At 43.9% G+C, this 14,985-nt stretch overlaps 1 protein-coding gene across 1 annotated transcript; it reads left to right on the forward strand.

Annotated features, from left to right (window-relative positions):
* Positions 1-6,445: 6,445 nt before the first annotated feature.
* cldn11a (claudin 11a) lies at positions 6,446-10,652 on the forward strand. Its single transcript, XM_035168947.2, has 3 exons — positions 6,446-7,043; positions 7,265-7,429; positions 9,331-10,652. Exons 1-3 carry the CDS (start codon positions 6,818-6,820, stop codon positions 9,597-9,599), a joined length of 660 nt encoding a protein of 219 aa, XP_035024838.1. The 5' UTR covers positions 6,446-6,817; the 3' UTR covers positions 9,600-10,652.
* The last annotated feature ends 4,333 nt before the right edge of the window (positions 10,653-14,985 follow it).

Consider the following 14,985-nt stretch of genomic DNA (forward strand, 5'->3'; position numbering starts at 1 on the left):
AACTGCTTCTTGCAGCGACAGAAACAGAGACTGATGGGAGCAGTGAGAGCGAAGCAAAGTGCAAAGTGGGAACCATAAAACCAGATCAATGGGCTGAAAAATGTTAAAATGCTATGAGGAGCTGAGGGGGACCTGCAGATCGAATGATAATTCTCTGTGGATGTCATTCGAAGTGATCCGTCGCACGTTACACAATCAATTGACCAATTGTTAAAACGGAGATATTAATTAGTGCAGCTTTAAATGGTGCACTTACTTCCATAAGGAGCTTGGTTTCTGTGTGTAGCCTAGCTTAGCATAAAAAATTGAGGCAGGGAAAGTCCAAAGTAAATGCTTGAACTGACAAATGCTTTTCATTAATGCCCAAATATATACAGTATGTCTATGAATTCTAGAAATCTCTATCTGTCTGTATGTGGAACGCATTTCTCAAGAACCGTTCATGTTATCAGCTTCACACTCGGCAAGTGTGTTGTTAAGGGCCCAAGGACGTGCAGTTTTCAATTTTGAAGGATTTGGACTCGTGATACGTTCAAAATTTAAAAACTTTGAATAATCAGGCGACCAGCGCTCAGCAGCAGCGGCAGGGACTCGTCTACATAAACTTCTCAGCTGCTGACACGGGTGTGCAGCAGCGGTGGCAACAAACAGGCATGTTTAGAATGAAATCATTGTGTTTGTGTAGATGATTTAAGGTTTTGGGAGAAGTTATCAGCTGAAGCGGTTTCTGGGCGACCAACAGATGGATTCGGTGACTGTGTCTCTTCACAGTCAAGTTGTTGCCACTAAAGTTTCCAGGTTTATGCATGTACAACTAAAATGATGCTCACTGAACACACTCGTTTTGCAGCCAAAGATGCTTCTCTTACCAAACGTTCCGAATCAAACACCAAAAATCATTTATTGTTGTTTTTAAATTTCTGTTCATGTGCGGTTTAAAGAAACGAGATAAACAGCACTCGTGTGAATAGAAACTTTCTTTTCAGGACTGGGTGTTTTTCCTAGTCCTGCTCCAAACACCTCCTGACTCCGAGCTCATATTTAACAAAAAAGACACAAGGTTGACAATCCATCTTCTTCTGTCGCTCTCCAAAGTGAAAGAGAAAAGCCGCATTTCCCAAAAAGTGTTGAACTATCATTTTAAGTAAAGTAATGATTTCTTACGGTCCACATATGGCCCAACTTCAACTCCGTCCAGCACTGCAGAGCCTCTCATCAACGTGATATACGAGTCATGACACGTAGCCTCTCTCTATCGCTCTCTCTCTCTGTCTCACTGTCCAACACATTCCCATCTTCTATATTAGATAATGCACAGCCCACCATGTAAAGAGCAATAGATTATTCCATTCGTGGTGACAACAGAGGAGAAAGGGGGAAGGGGGGGGGTTATAAAGAGCAGAATGATGAGGGGAGGGGGCTAATTTAAACTGTTTGAAAATGCAGGAAAGAGAGAGAGAGGAAAAGAGAGGGATGGAGAGAGAGGGGGAGAAGGAGGGACTTAAGGCTTAATGGAAATAAGTTTATGGGGTAAACTGCCAACTGTCAGGCAGTTTGAAAAAATATGTTTATGTATGAGAGTTTCAGGAACATGTATTTTGGAAAACAAAATGTATCTTTTCCTAATCCACCCTCCTCACCCCTGCCGCCAGCGTAAATCTCTCCCCAGCACTAATGAACTATTATGACAAATCCAGAGAATATATTTACTGTGTTGACAGAGGCTCCTCCGTCCCACAGGACCTGCATGAGTTATCACCTTCCCCCCCGGCCTCTGTCTCCTTCCCTGTTTCCAGTTGTAACTCTCTTTCTCTCCCACTTAGCCATATGTGGAATGACACATGTATCTCTCATCTTCTCCCACAGAGCGGCGGGGCCGTGCGCCGCCGCCGCCGCGTTCTGTTTGGTGTGTAGTTAGCAGAGTCTGCGCGGTGTGATGTATTGAGCGTAATGGCCAATAGAGTTTGTCGAGATTAATTGTTACTAATGGCTAACACAGTTAGTGGTGAGTGATGGCTGCTACGCCGCAGACACAAATCAAGTCGCGACTCCGCTCCCACTGCAGCAACTCGCTCCGTCTGCTCCGTCACCTACAGTCTGAAACAAAAGAGCAGCGTGGAGCCATGAAGCAGCTCGTCGGACACTAGCTACCCCGACTGGAGGGTTCTGGTCTGAACTGTGAAATCCACAAATTGACAACTGAAATGACACAAAATGACTCCTTACACTCAAGAAGAGTAAACTGTCGGGGTATCGAGTTGTTTTAAAGCGGCACAATGCAAGATTCGTTCTCGGCTACGCTTGGGCTCCACCTACAGGTGAGATGCACGAATCACTGTAGCGGTCTGAGCCTCCCCATGCACACAGCCGTGCACACGTGCATTTTGTCGACAAGCTGATGGAGAATAAACCATCAACCTCAGGAGCCAAAGGATCAATTTACTTGTCTGGTGGGATACATTTGTACATCCGCTGCGTTCAGCTCACAGTAGCACAGTTCCATACAAGCTAACACAGCAAGCAAACAGCTGACACAGTTATCGATGTCCGAGCATGATGTGGATCAAATTGCCAAACCTCTATCCAAATGGATTTACCTGGTTTCTAGGGAGTCGACAACTTCACTTACGCAGCCAAGCAAGCAGCACAGCACAAGACGTAGCAAACATGCTAACTATTTATTTGTCCAATAACAACAACACCAGGTCGACATCTGTCCTGCATCCTTTGGCCTCTTTTAGCTCTCGTCTAATATACTCTGAAAGTCACTCATGTTCGCTTTCTTATTCAGTCACTTTCTCTTCTCCTCTTCTTCGTCTCTTCTGACAACGTCCAGCTCCTCGGTTTCTTCGGTGGCTCTGTCCTGATGTCCACATGTAGAATGGCGAGCTAGTTGTCTCCTCTAGCTAGCTGCTAGCTTTGGCTCTTGTTTTTGGCTGGTGTGACGTATGCAGTAAAGTGGGTCGTTATGAGGTACGTCGTACAGTTCCATGCGTCCATGTAGATGCCATTCTCCCTAATATTAGTTTGTGCACAGTCAATATGATTTTGAAGCTGTTATTTAAAGGTATGAAAACGACCTAATGTTCCTTTAAAGTTATAAACTGTGAGCCGGAACCGATCAAGCAGAAAGTGCATCATGTTTTCCAAACAGGTGGTACGCAGCTCAGGTGGCAGCATTACGACAGGAAGGTTCCAGAACGATGGATATGCATATTGCAAAAGAGGAAAAAGATTTAAGTGTAATCCATCTTAATCGTGTCTATGCAAAATCCAGACAAGAGAAGTTAACAGCAGGAGTGGAGCCGCGGATTTAAAACAATTTCCCAACAGTTTGACTAAGAATCAACTTAAATATGGTGGAAGCCCGGAGCTTAAGTACATTTGCAAGAAAAAAGGTTTTGTGACAATGCCCCACATTCAAACCTGGATGTGTCAAAAAGTAAAACTGAAATCAAGCCTGTGCGGAACTTCAGCACGCTTCACAGAGCGGGGGGGAATTATTTGCAGTTAAACGACCACCAGACCCACAGAAGCCCGACTGAGACGGCGTCTGTTGCGGGGGAAAGAATCAAAAGCGACAAGTTGAATTGATTTTTCTCTGTTTCAAATTATGAGAAACACTAATCCAGAGGGCATGTTAGCGAACAGCAACTGCGGGTGCACATATAGTCCAACTGAGGAAACCAGATGCTGTTGTGTGTATTTCAGAGTTAAATGAACACTGTATTTTTTCATTAACAGCGAAGTCGTGTGGCATTTTGACAGAAACCTCATTCTGTATCATAAACTGATCCTCCTCTCCTCAGCCTCTGCCTCCCGTTAATCAAAGAATGCGACTTGACAGATGTTTGAAGAAGTACCCATCATTCCCCCCAGGCCGGGATGACTCATCTGGTGTATGCCAGTCCATCACCCCTCCTTCTTGCTCCAATCACTCCGTCGCTGCTCCTCTTCATCTCCTGCCCCCACCTCTGAACCGGACCACTCGTCTTGCTTTGCGGAGACAAAGAGTGTGTCATTGCTGCTCATCTCTTTCAACCGGCCCGACTTGACGGCTCTGACAGCACGAAGGGTAGAGGAGCCATCGCTCTGCTTCATGTCTCACTCCTGTTCCGATACCCCTTCCGTGCACCCACAGCCTACATGCACCTCCACCCCCTCGTTCACTCTCCAGGGGGCCGGAAATCCCACCACCTCACTTCATTAGCATGATATTCCAATTCCCTTGCCGGCTTACTCCTCTGGTATCAGACAAATTGCTCTGGGAATCATGGTGGGATATGCCCCCGCTCACTTTCATCCTATGCACTCTCAGTTAGTTTCGCTCTCAGTCTATCTATCTATCTATCTATCTATCTATCTATCTATCTATCTCATCTATCTATCTATCTATCTATCTATCTATCTATTTATCTATTTATCTATCTATCCATCCATCCATCTATCCATCCATCCATCCATGGAGAGATATATGAATGTGGTTCAGAGCAATGGTGGGAGAGATGAAGTGTAACAGCGTTTACATGGCTGACTGGTTCAAACCCACTTAACCCAATGATCTATAATGAGTTTGCATCTTACCACTTTTACCCTTGATGTGACACTCCGCCACGTTTCATGATGACTGTTTTCAATTTGTTATTTTCCACTTTGTTGACACATGACGCATGTATGGATTCACTTTGACTCAGGCCCAACAGTTAACGAGCAGTGAGAGGCACGGCCTAATTGCCGTCTGCAATGACGACAAAAGCTCCCATAATAATCGTCCGTGCTGGGCTGCGCTGTTTGTCCCGACCAGAGCAGTGTCTGGGACTTGGAGATTGTTTGTTAGAGAACTCAGATAAGTCGCTGCAGCTCAACATCCGAGCAACTATCTGACTTTAATAAAACTCACCCACTCTCGAAAGGTTTTTCTTTGATTGATTAAGAACAAATTGTTTTCCTTTTGATCACATGAGATAAAATCTGATTCCACTCAGAATTTGACACAGTGTCGCTGCAGTTTTAAATCTGACCAGACAATTTACAACAGCAGGAGGAAGTGGGCCAAACACTCCATTAGACACAGCGACCTTGTGCAGCTCTCTGAAGCGTCTCAGTGTGTCTCGGTCTCTTCCCCCGTCTTCCTCGTAGAAAATAAAGATTGCCACGCAGCCGCCATGTCACCGGATGGATACGAGTGATGGAGGGTCTCACTCGACTCCTTCCAGCGTGGACAGGAAGAAGGAAACACTCTGTCCTACAGCACCTGAATGTCAACTGTGGACCATTGCTGTGCTATGTCCCCCTCTGTTGGTGATCGATAGTACACAGCACTGGTTCCTAAACGTAGGGACCTCCACTGTCTCCTGCATGGAACAGCTGCTCTCAGGCAACTTCAATGCAAATATGGCAGAGCAACTTTTTCCCGGGAAAGTGCAACTGCTGCACGGGAGTGTTATGCTGTTGAATTAGAGCTGAAACAACCGGAAAGGAGAATAAACAGAAACAGGATTGTGGGGCTAATTAAAGGTGAATTATAGTTGTGCAAAGTGCACAGTGGCTGATTCATAGCACCGGCAGTGAGTATGTGCAAATTACAGCAGGCTTCAATATGTGTGTGTGTGTGTGTGTGTGTGTGTGTGTGTGTGTGTGTGTGTTTGTGGGGATTAAAATTGTATTGAGAAATCTAGGAGCCCATCGCTATTGTCTCTGGGGGCCAATAGTTTGGGGCTTCCAGTGTAGACAGCAGATACCAGGACCAAGACTCCATCTTCCATTTGCCGTACACCATTTACAATCCCACTAGTTTATTTTATCACTGGATACTTCTGTAGGTGTAACAGGTCCGGACGACATTTTGGTTTATCTCTATTTGCATCCATCTCAGAACGCAGATACATTAAAAAGCTGATAGCTGATGCATTTGCTCTCCCCTGTTTTCCTGTGGGCAACCAACGCCTCCTTAAAAGTGATTGGTCAAATTAAAAAACGGAAACCAGAAGACTCCCGGCCCCAGAATCGTGTCCTTCGCCTTCAGATTCTTCAAATTCACATGTAGCGTCTGTTAATAGAGGTTTTTTTATTGAGCAATGCAGCAGCACATACAGTGGTTCAAACTATATCTTCACTTCTGTCAATAGCAATTGAAAGCAGACACAATAATAATAAATAATAGTTTAATATAACAAAGTAAATAAAGGAAGGGGCCAATCTGCTGAATGAGTGAGTTAACTTTAACATAGGTCTAAATTTGATTGAAATTACTAAATAGAAATTCAAATTGATTTCTTTCAGTTGATAATTTTCTTATCATGTTTTTAAATACACGTGTTCACTGCATGTACTGCACTTTCTACTACCTTCTGTGACCAGTAGATGGAAGCAGATTCCACATTACAGTTACCATCACCCCAGTTCAGCCTTCACAGGCTTCACTGACTCGTCTGACGCTTCTGAGTGATTCGCTCCAACTTGTTGAAGAAGCAAAACAAGTCACGGATTTTTTGTTGTCTACACATGCAAAGTCTCTGATTGGCTGGAAGTTTTGGAGTAGTTTTTTTTTTCCCTTTGCTGAACCTCCCCCTATAAAAAAACCTATGATGATATGAAAGCTTCATTCTTTTGAAGTGCGCAACTGAGCAAATTGATGGAATTACGGAGTTGGAAGAGGAAAAGTAAACTTTGACACTGGACGAACTCGTGGAATATCACTTCTAATATCAGAGTTCAGGCTGTTACTTCACAGTTGGGTTGCTTTTCTCAGCTTTATCCCTTTTTCTAACGGTTTCTGAACTCGGGAGGTAAGCGATCTTTACGCACAGTTTGCGCCATGGTGAACTCGTGTCTCCAACTGAGCGGCTTCCTCGTCAGCTGCCTCGGCTGGCTGGGCATCATCATCGCGACGGCCACCAACGACTGGGTGAACATGTGTAAATACGGTTTGAACACCTGCAAGAAGATGGATGAGCTGGGAGCCAAGGGACCCTGGGCGGAGTGCGTCATCTCCACGGGACTGTACCACTGCGTGTCCCTGACGCAGATCCTGGAACTGCCAGGTAAGAAACTGTTGTCATAGTTGTTTTATACAGCATTTGATTTCTCACTTGATGTTGTGCAATCTTCTATTACAGCACCTATTCACCAATGACACCCTTATTTAACTTCGGTTGTAACTTTAGGATTGAAGTTTTCTGCTGTTTTCTTTATTTCTTATATTATTTCATGTATTTATTTATTGTAGTGTAACCACAGGTTTCATATATATGTGTTTCCACAGCCTACATCCAGACCACTCGCGCCCTGATGATCACAGGGTCGATCCTGGGTCTCCCGGCTGTGGGGATGCTCCTCATGTCCATGCCCTGCATCAACCTTGGCAACGAGCCGCAGAGCGCCAAGAACAGACGCACCATCCTGGGAGGGGTCCTCATATTCATAGTCGGTAAGAAGCTTCACACATAGGGCAACTCAACCTATTGGACAAAGCTTGAATGCTCAGACTGAAAAAATGTAAATTATACATGCACTCACCAAGATCCCCTCCCACCTCGTGACACTGACCTTTGCTAACCCCACCTCAAATGCTTTCGGGCTGCGGAGAGGAGAGGATGTTGGATATGACTGTCTTCCTCCCTGGGGTGCGCACATATGCACACACACACACACACACACACACACACACACACACACACACACACACACACACACACACACACACACATTGACACACAAACTTATATGTTCCTGTTCCATTGAACCCTTCCCCCCTAGATCCCACAACATTCCTCTCCTCCACCTACTCTCATCCACACCCTGCTTTTGTCCTGCACCACATGGAAACGAAACTCGTCCCCCCTGAATTGTCCACTTTTACTTTGCTCAAAAATAGTCAGTGCCGCAGCATTTTCCAGTGCACGTGTCCCTCAGATGAAAGTTTCTGTCATCATATTTGACTTTTTCCACTCCCCGTGTTTGTCACAGCAAAACTCTTTCCAACTTCCAGAGCAGCCTATATCCCCCGGACGCAAACTTCACCATATGTACAAATTAGCCAAAGCTGTTGAAGGATTTTGTCCCGAGGAACAATTTTAAACCAGTTAGGATTTTGTGTGTTTGTGTGTTTGTTTACGCAATTGCACAGCAAAATTAAAATCCACTTGTCCTCCTGCCCTTCACTGCCTCCGCGCTGGCAGCAGAAAGGATGCCAGCGACAATTAGTTTGAGTTCAACTTTAATTATGTTTGTTTACAGGCTCCTCTGAAGCATCCGTCGGGAAGCTTTCCATTCATTTTTTCCCCCCCCATTATAGTGCAGTATTCAAAATGTATTCGCCTGTAAATTGACTTCAGGCTGTTGTCCTGCGTTGGCCTATGAGGCGCACTGGCAAAAATCCAAGGTGTACTGCAGGAGATGTGTCCCTGTCAGGGGAGTTCAATATTTGTACAGGTCTTGGAGGAGGCTAAGCACTTCCTCTGCAGTACAAGGCAAATATTTAATAACACCATTAAGCCTCCCCGCTCACAAATATTATTCTACACATTCTTTGTTTCAGTGCGTCATTCTCGTGAGTCCTGCAATGAAGCGTATGAAAATATAATAAAACTCTAACAGCTTGATTTTTTTGAAATGCTTCCCTCTATTCTCAATGTAACTTTTGAAGACTTTGTCAAAACTCATCATCATCATCCGTTATCTTATCTTCAGTACAGTCACACTAAGGTCAGACAGTTTGTGCCTGATTCCCACAGTGAGTCTGATTGGGATGTTCTGATATAAGAAGTCTGACAACTCGCATTTTATCTGAATGGAAACTCAGAGGATGGAGTTTAAACACGGGCGTCTACTGCTTGGAGTTAAAAGAATGAAGTCATAGTTTATTTCATTAACAATATGTATCTGTACCTTTTTATTAAATCACATATTGTAAATATTTGTCTAGTCGAGCCTTTGACATTAAGAAATTGTGCTTTTAGCTGAACAATTTTGCATCCTTTGTGTGTTGACAATACAACATGGATATGTGCACAAGAAATGTCTATTTGCACTATTTTGCATCCTGAGTGTCATTGTGTAACATAACACCGTGCACGCAAGCAATATGCACATGTGTATCTATTCTATTCAGCAGTATCATCTTGCATTTCAAATATCATCATACGATACCTAGTGTTTGTTCATGCACACTCAGCAAGATTACACCTATAGGTTGCTTTAATCGTCACCATTTGGCATCCCACATTCAAAAGATACATTCTGCTTCCACTCTAATTAACTTCCTCCATATGTGTGCTCATGTTGCACTATTCTGTTTTCCTTATTTTAACAGCCTTTCTGTCTCCTCAGCGTTGTGCGGTATGGTTTCCACGGTCTGGTTTCCCATCGGTGCTCACCAGGAGCACGGCCTCATGTCGTTCGGCTTCTCCCTCTACACCGGCTGGGTGGGCACTATTTTCTCCCTGCTGGGCGGCTCCATCCTCACCTGCTGCTCATCGGATTTCTCCTCCTCCTCCTCCTCCTATCAGGAGAACAACCGCTTCTACTACTCCAAACAGGGGGGCGGCAACCAGCCACCCGCCCCCTCCACCAATCACGCCAAGAGCGCCCACGTCTGAGCCGGGGGAGAGATTCTGGATCCCTCGTGGAAGTGTAGGGGGACTGTAACTATAGTCTGTATATAGAGACCGATACACAAGGGCAAACAAACACACGTTCACATTCAGCACAATAAGAATTAGATGCACACCTGTACTGTGAGAGGAGACACATTCCACACACTCATTCATTCAATTCAATTCAACACATACAGAGAGGAGACATTCACACATCCAAACACACACAGACCTGCTTTTGTTGGAGCTCTTTTTCCATCCGGGGATCGTTTTGTCCACCTCAGAGCTCGTCTTCCTCCGGCTTCGTCCCCAGTGCGGACTCAAAAACCACGAAGTTCGTAATCACCTGAGGTCTCGTGGACTGAAATATCGATCTTCTATATCACTTCTATTTTTCTATCATGCATCTATCAAGGGGAAATCTCATGAGCGGCTTCGTTGATGATTACATTTTTAAATCCCGATCTGTTGTTTTGATGAGAGCAGGGTATGACAGTGTTAACATTGTGTATTTTCATTTTTTATTTTTTTTCATTCCTATTGAACAACTCTCGCTTCTCCAGGACGACAAGTTGAATGATGGGAGCTTAAAATCCCAGGAGAGCTTTTTGCTTTAAAGGTTTAACAGTCTGCATTGGAGCCTTAATATGTGCACTGACCTGGCAACAATTACTTACAAGAGAAAACTTTTATCCTTTGTCCAGATCTGTCATTTTATAGCAGTGTCTCATCATCTAAAATCAACCTTACACATTCATCTTTGACTAACATGCTCTTATTTTAGGTGTGGAGACCAACTGAAAACAGCAGCTAATCCTGTAACTACTTCTATGTTCCACTGGTATGCGTTTAAAAAAAATAAAAAATCAGTATTATGTAGATGACTTGAATGTTCAGTTTCTCAAAACGTGCTCTGAACTGCACAGATGGAACCCCCTTGTATTCCCAACTGGATATTTCCACCTCGGATACACGTGGAAGCAGTGTTAGCTGGTTATTTATTGTTTTACCAATGTGCTATTGTTTGATTTTATACAATAAAAAAAGATAAAATGATCAAGCCTTTGTCTGGAGTCTGTCGCAGGGAGATGATAAGATGTTCTCACGTCACACACTAGAAACAGGAGGGGGAGGATACGGGAACAACTTTGTTATGCTCTTTAATGCAGATTGGAAAATGCACGATTAACAATTGTGTGTGTGTTGTGTTACTGATTGTGTTAAACTAAGCTGAGAACAAGGAGAAATTGTCGCTACTGTGTCATATCTGTTATATGACTCATTGACCTTGAGTTAGGTCATCACAGAAGAGTGTGTCCTTATGGGTCTGTACACACACACACCCACACACACACACACACACACACACACACACACACACACACACACAGACACACACACAGATCATTTTGTCCAGCGTGTTGCTTCCCTGCTCAGATCAAGGTCACCGAGTCATGTCTCAGATATTACACGATACTCTGGAAACATTATGTGTCTCATTGTCCTCGGCTTATCTTCAAAACACACAGAATCAGACGCACATCATTCTGTCAGTTTATACTGTATCTCTGAATTTCCTGGCCCGCCTGTGTGTGCAGGTGTGTGTGTGTGTCTGTGTGTCTGTTTGTGTGATCATGTCATTGTGTGCATTCCATGTAATGTGATGCTGTTCCAGGCGTGGAGCCATCCAGTCCACAGGAGACCAGTGGGCGGGTCGTGGGCAGCCAAGCTGTCCTGTATTGCTGAAACGGAACTCGTAGTGTTGTGATATGATTTGCCAAACCGCTTTGCTGTGTAGTCGCTGTGTATCAACAACAACAACAAAAAGTTGTGTAAGAAGTTTGAAATCTGTTTTTCTTTTACAGCAGCCTTGTAACTCCGTGATATTCAATCTTTTCCAGCAATTATTTTTTGATTAAGTATTCGATTTTTCTTTTCTCTGGAATCCACGGTCCGTCATCCTGTCTATTTCTACTTCTGCCCAGAATACCACTCAGCAACACTTGGAGAACTGCCATGAATTTTTCCCTTACCACCATCTGTGTGTGTGTGTGTGTGTGTGTGTGTGTGTGTGTGTGTGTGTGTGTGTGTGTGTGTGTGTGTGTGTGTGTGTGTGTGTGTGTTTCTGTGAAGCTGGACAGAATAAAAATCGCAGCAATACTTTTTGAGCAGTGAGTTTCTCAGTGAAAAGGGAGTGAAAGTTAAGTCCTCCTATCAAAACACAGTAGTGTTCTGGTTTATTGTAGCTCCAGGCTGCTGGAGGTTTTATGGGGGATTTCCCTGCCTCCTTAAATGACGGATTTCTCCCAGTTTCAGAGACACACAAGAATTTGCTCATAACAACATTTTGTTTTTGTCGGTTAGATGTGTTTTGAATTTGCATTCAACGCCATTGAAATGATGCATGTGTGAATCATTTGTGTTTCACACAAATGATTGCGAAACACCGCTCCCATGGGCAGTAAGTATGGAGATTGTTAGCTTAGTTCAACATGCACATTGTGTGTCACTATCCTGACTCACAACCACCTGCTACCACTTTACCAAACACCTGTAAAACTCACTGGTCTTTCATGTTGTCTCCATTTCCTGAAGAGGCCCTGCGTGTGAAGATGCTTTTAGCAGAGAAAAAGACAATATAGCTCTGCTGTTGTTTGTCAAATCAAGGAGGGATTTTCAGAAACATTTTTTAGCTCATCAGCCACAAAAAGCATTTTGCTAGACCTCCATAAAAGACCCCAACAGCTGGGTCAGTCTTATAAACACAATATGTTGTCGTTGACTGAGTGATGGACTTGCTCTGGTGCAGTGTGCTCCAGTTTCCCCATCGGTCATTGCTCTTCTCCTCCAGCGAGAGTTTGTGATCACCCTCGTCTGTTTGTTGGTTTGTGAGCAAGATTACACAAACAAACACTAAACAGACTTCTTGGAAGCTTGGTGAGAGGCCGTGGTTTATATATCGGGCAAGAACCCATTCAATGTTGTTGCCGACCAGCATCAGGGCGTGGCTCTGAGAATATTTTTGCCAGGGACTAATTTAAAAAAGCCTTATTTAGAGGACAGATGTCAATGAGTGTGTGGAATTTGGTGCCGCTTGGTTGAATTTAGGGGGACTGCTGGGCCTTGGACGGTATATGCCCTCTACTGAGAGCCATTCTAGCTCAAAAGGAATTGGGACAATCAGTTTCTATATAAAATCAGTCAGTATTTCTCCTGTCACTAGATTTACCAACTTTTCAGACCCTCTGGCAACAAAATCTGGCAACTTGGACAAACCTTTGTCACTTTTCATACAAGCGAGTGGCCATGAGTCTCTGTGTGTCTTGATGAGTGAGCTTCTAACTTTCTCCCTTTAACTATCTCTGACATCACGGCACAGACGTTGTTTGAACTTGTGTGTTTTGGTGATTTTTGACCGAAGAAATCCCGGCTGACACTTGACAGAACAGAATGCAATTAATTTATGTACATGTTATATTTTCTATTGACATATATACTGAGGTTTGACCTAGTATTTTAAATTTCAAAACCATATTCCACCCCAAAACGTAAATGATACAATTGCATGTTTGTGTTATGTGCGTATTCATCTTCGTGTGTGAACAGAATGAGGAAGCTTTTTTTTGTTGGTATTTGCAATTAATAACTTTCATTGTTGCATGGAAACAATATCAACAACTCAGCAAAAACAGTGCACTCAGGAGCAAAGTAACCACACGTATGGAAGAAAGCATTTAAAAAAAGAAAAAAAAAGACATATAAAAACTACATTATACAACTTTGTGCCAAAATATACAGAAGAGAAAAACGAATATCGATAGTTGCATATAGAAGCCAATCTCAACGAGTCGGACACACACTGACTGGACACTCGGCCACAGCGAGCACAGAGCACAGGAAGAACATGGCACGTCTTCTCCGAGACTAAATCAACGACTTCAAAAGCAGCGGTGGCGCTATTCGATTATGTTTGTACTTCACCCCTTTATAGAATTGTATTAAAATAGTTTCTGCAATGTTTTCTGTGGTACTCTCACACCGAGACCTTCTACAGTCCTACTGACGGTCCTATTTCGAAATCCTTCAAAGGAAAGGATTAAGATCTACAAAGGAGTTTAGACTACGGTTGTTAAAAATATATCTCGAGCAGATTCTCCCAGGCCTCCTCGCGACTAAAGGACACAGAGTGAAGGCTGATTAAACTCCACCCTGGTCCTTTTGTGCACACCTTCCCCAGGAGGGTCTGAGGATCGCAAAACAGCTGTAGAAAAATACTTCTTCTTTTCGTTCCTCTTTCGGTGTCGTACTTTTTCTCCCCCCCTCCTTGTCATATCGGCCGCTGGATGAGTCCAAACGAATACTTTCAATCGTTCAAAGAAATACAACTAGGGTTTTATTTTTAAATAACCATTGCACTACGAGAGAAGAGAGAAAAGTATTGTCTTCTTCTGATTAGTAGCTTATCAGCAGGAAGATTAGCTCTGTTGTATCTTAAGTGTTGAAGAATCTTTCAGTCTCCTGTACGTGGACAGTAAACAGAGATTGTGGACTTTGGCTTGCAGAGGATGTGATCGTTACAAAGGGATGTTCAGGAAGTAGATAGTTACTGTTAGTGGCGGAGGGACGATGTGAGAGGAGTCGCTCCCACACCCGAGTGTTTGCTACATGTTCTACTCCCTTTTCCAAACGGAGCCTTTGCTTCCCATACCTGGGCGAGACTACATCAAGAGCTGGGACGTCTCGAATTGAATCCAGAAAAATTATCTCATTTTGCTTAATAGAATTATTTTCGCACTGAGCATAACGTTCAGTTTGGGCTCGAATGTGAATACAAACAATTTCTGTGTGCAGCGAAGACATCGTCTTTTAGTTCCCTGCACCGGTAGAGATCCTGAACAATGCCCCACTCGGAGCTCGGAGGTCGTTCCCAGGTATGAGACCTGAAGCCTGCGTTTGGTTCGGTTCAGTGTTCTGTTATGTCTCGTTGTTGCGTTCAGTCACCACATGCAAGTACAACATTTTACAGTTCAGCCTCGTGCATGACGGCATGCTGCACATTCACCGGACAGTCACATTGAGGCGCAGGCGTAGACCACAAACTCGAACACACACACACACATTCAGTGCATGCACTCACACACTCTTATGCATCCACACGGAGCAGATATAGTACAGAGAGGTTACTGTACAGTTCAGTGTCGGAGGCGTGACGCCGCCTGAATTCGCGGTTTTGGCTGAGATGTGAATGCAAAGCGGCGGCTGAAGGTCTTTTGGTTGAGTTGGGAGGTGAAGTGGATGAGGAGGATATTTTGGTTGAACAGTAAATATGTGAAATGTAGTGTCCTGTTTGTGCTGCTGTTTTTTTTTTCTTTTGTAACCCTGTCGCTAG

The sequence above is a fragment of the Hippoglossus stenolepis genome, chromosome 10 (assembly GCF_022539355.2).
Source record: "Hippoglossus stenolepis isolate QCI-W04-F060 chromosome 10, HSTE1.2, whole genome shotgun sequence".
Lineage (NCBI taxonomy): Eukaryota > Metazoa > Chordata > Actinopteri > Pleuronectiformes > Pleuronectidae > Hippoglossus > Hippoglossus stenolepis.

Coding starts and splice junctions, on each gene's coding strand:
- cldn11a (XM_035168947.2), top strand. CDS start 6,818: ATGGTGAACTCGTGTCTCCAACTGAGCGGCTTCCTCGTCAGCTGCCTC. Junction 7,044..7,264: donor GCAGATCCTGGAACTGCCAG/GTAAGAAACTGT, acceptor GTGTTTCCACAG/CCTACATCCAGACCACTCGC. Junction 7,430..9,330: donor GGTCCTCATATTCATAGTCG/GTAAGAAGCTTC, acceptor CTGTCTCCTCAG/CGTTGTGCGGTATGGTTTCC.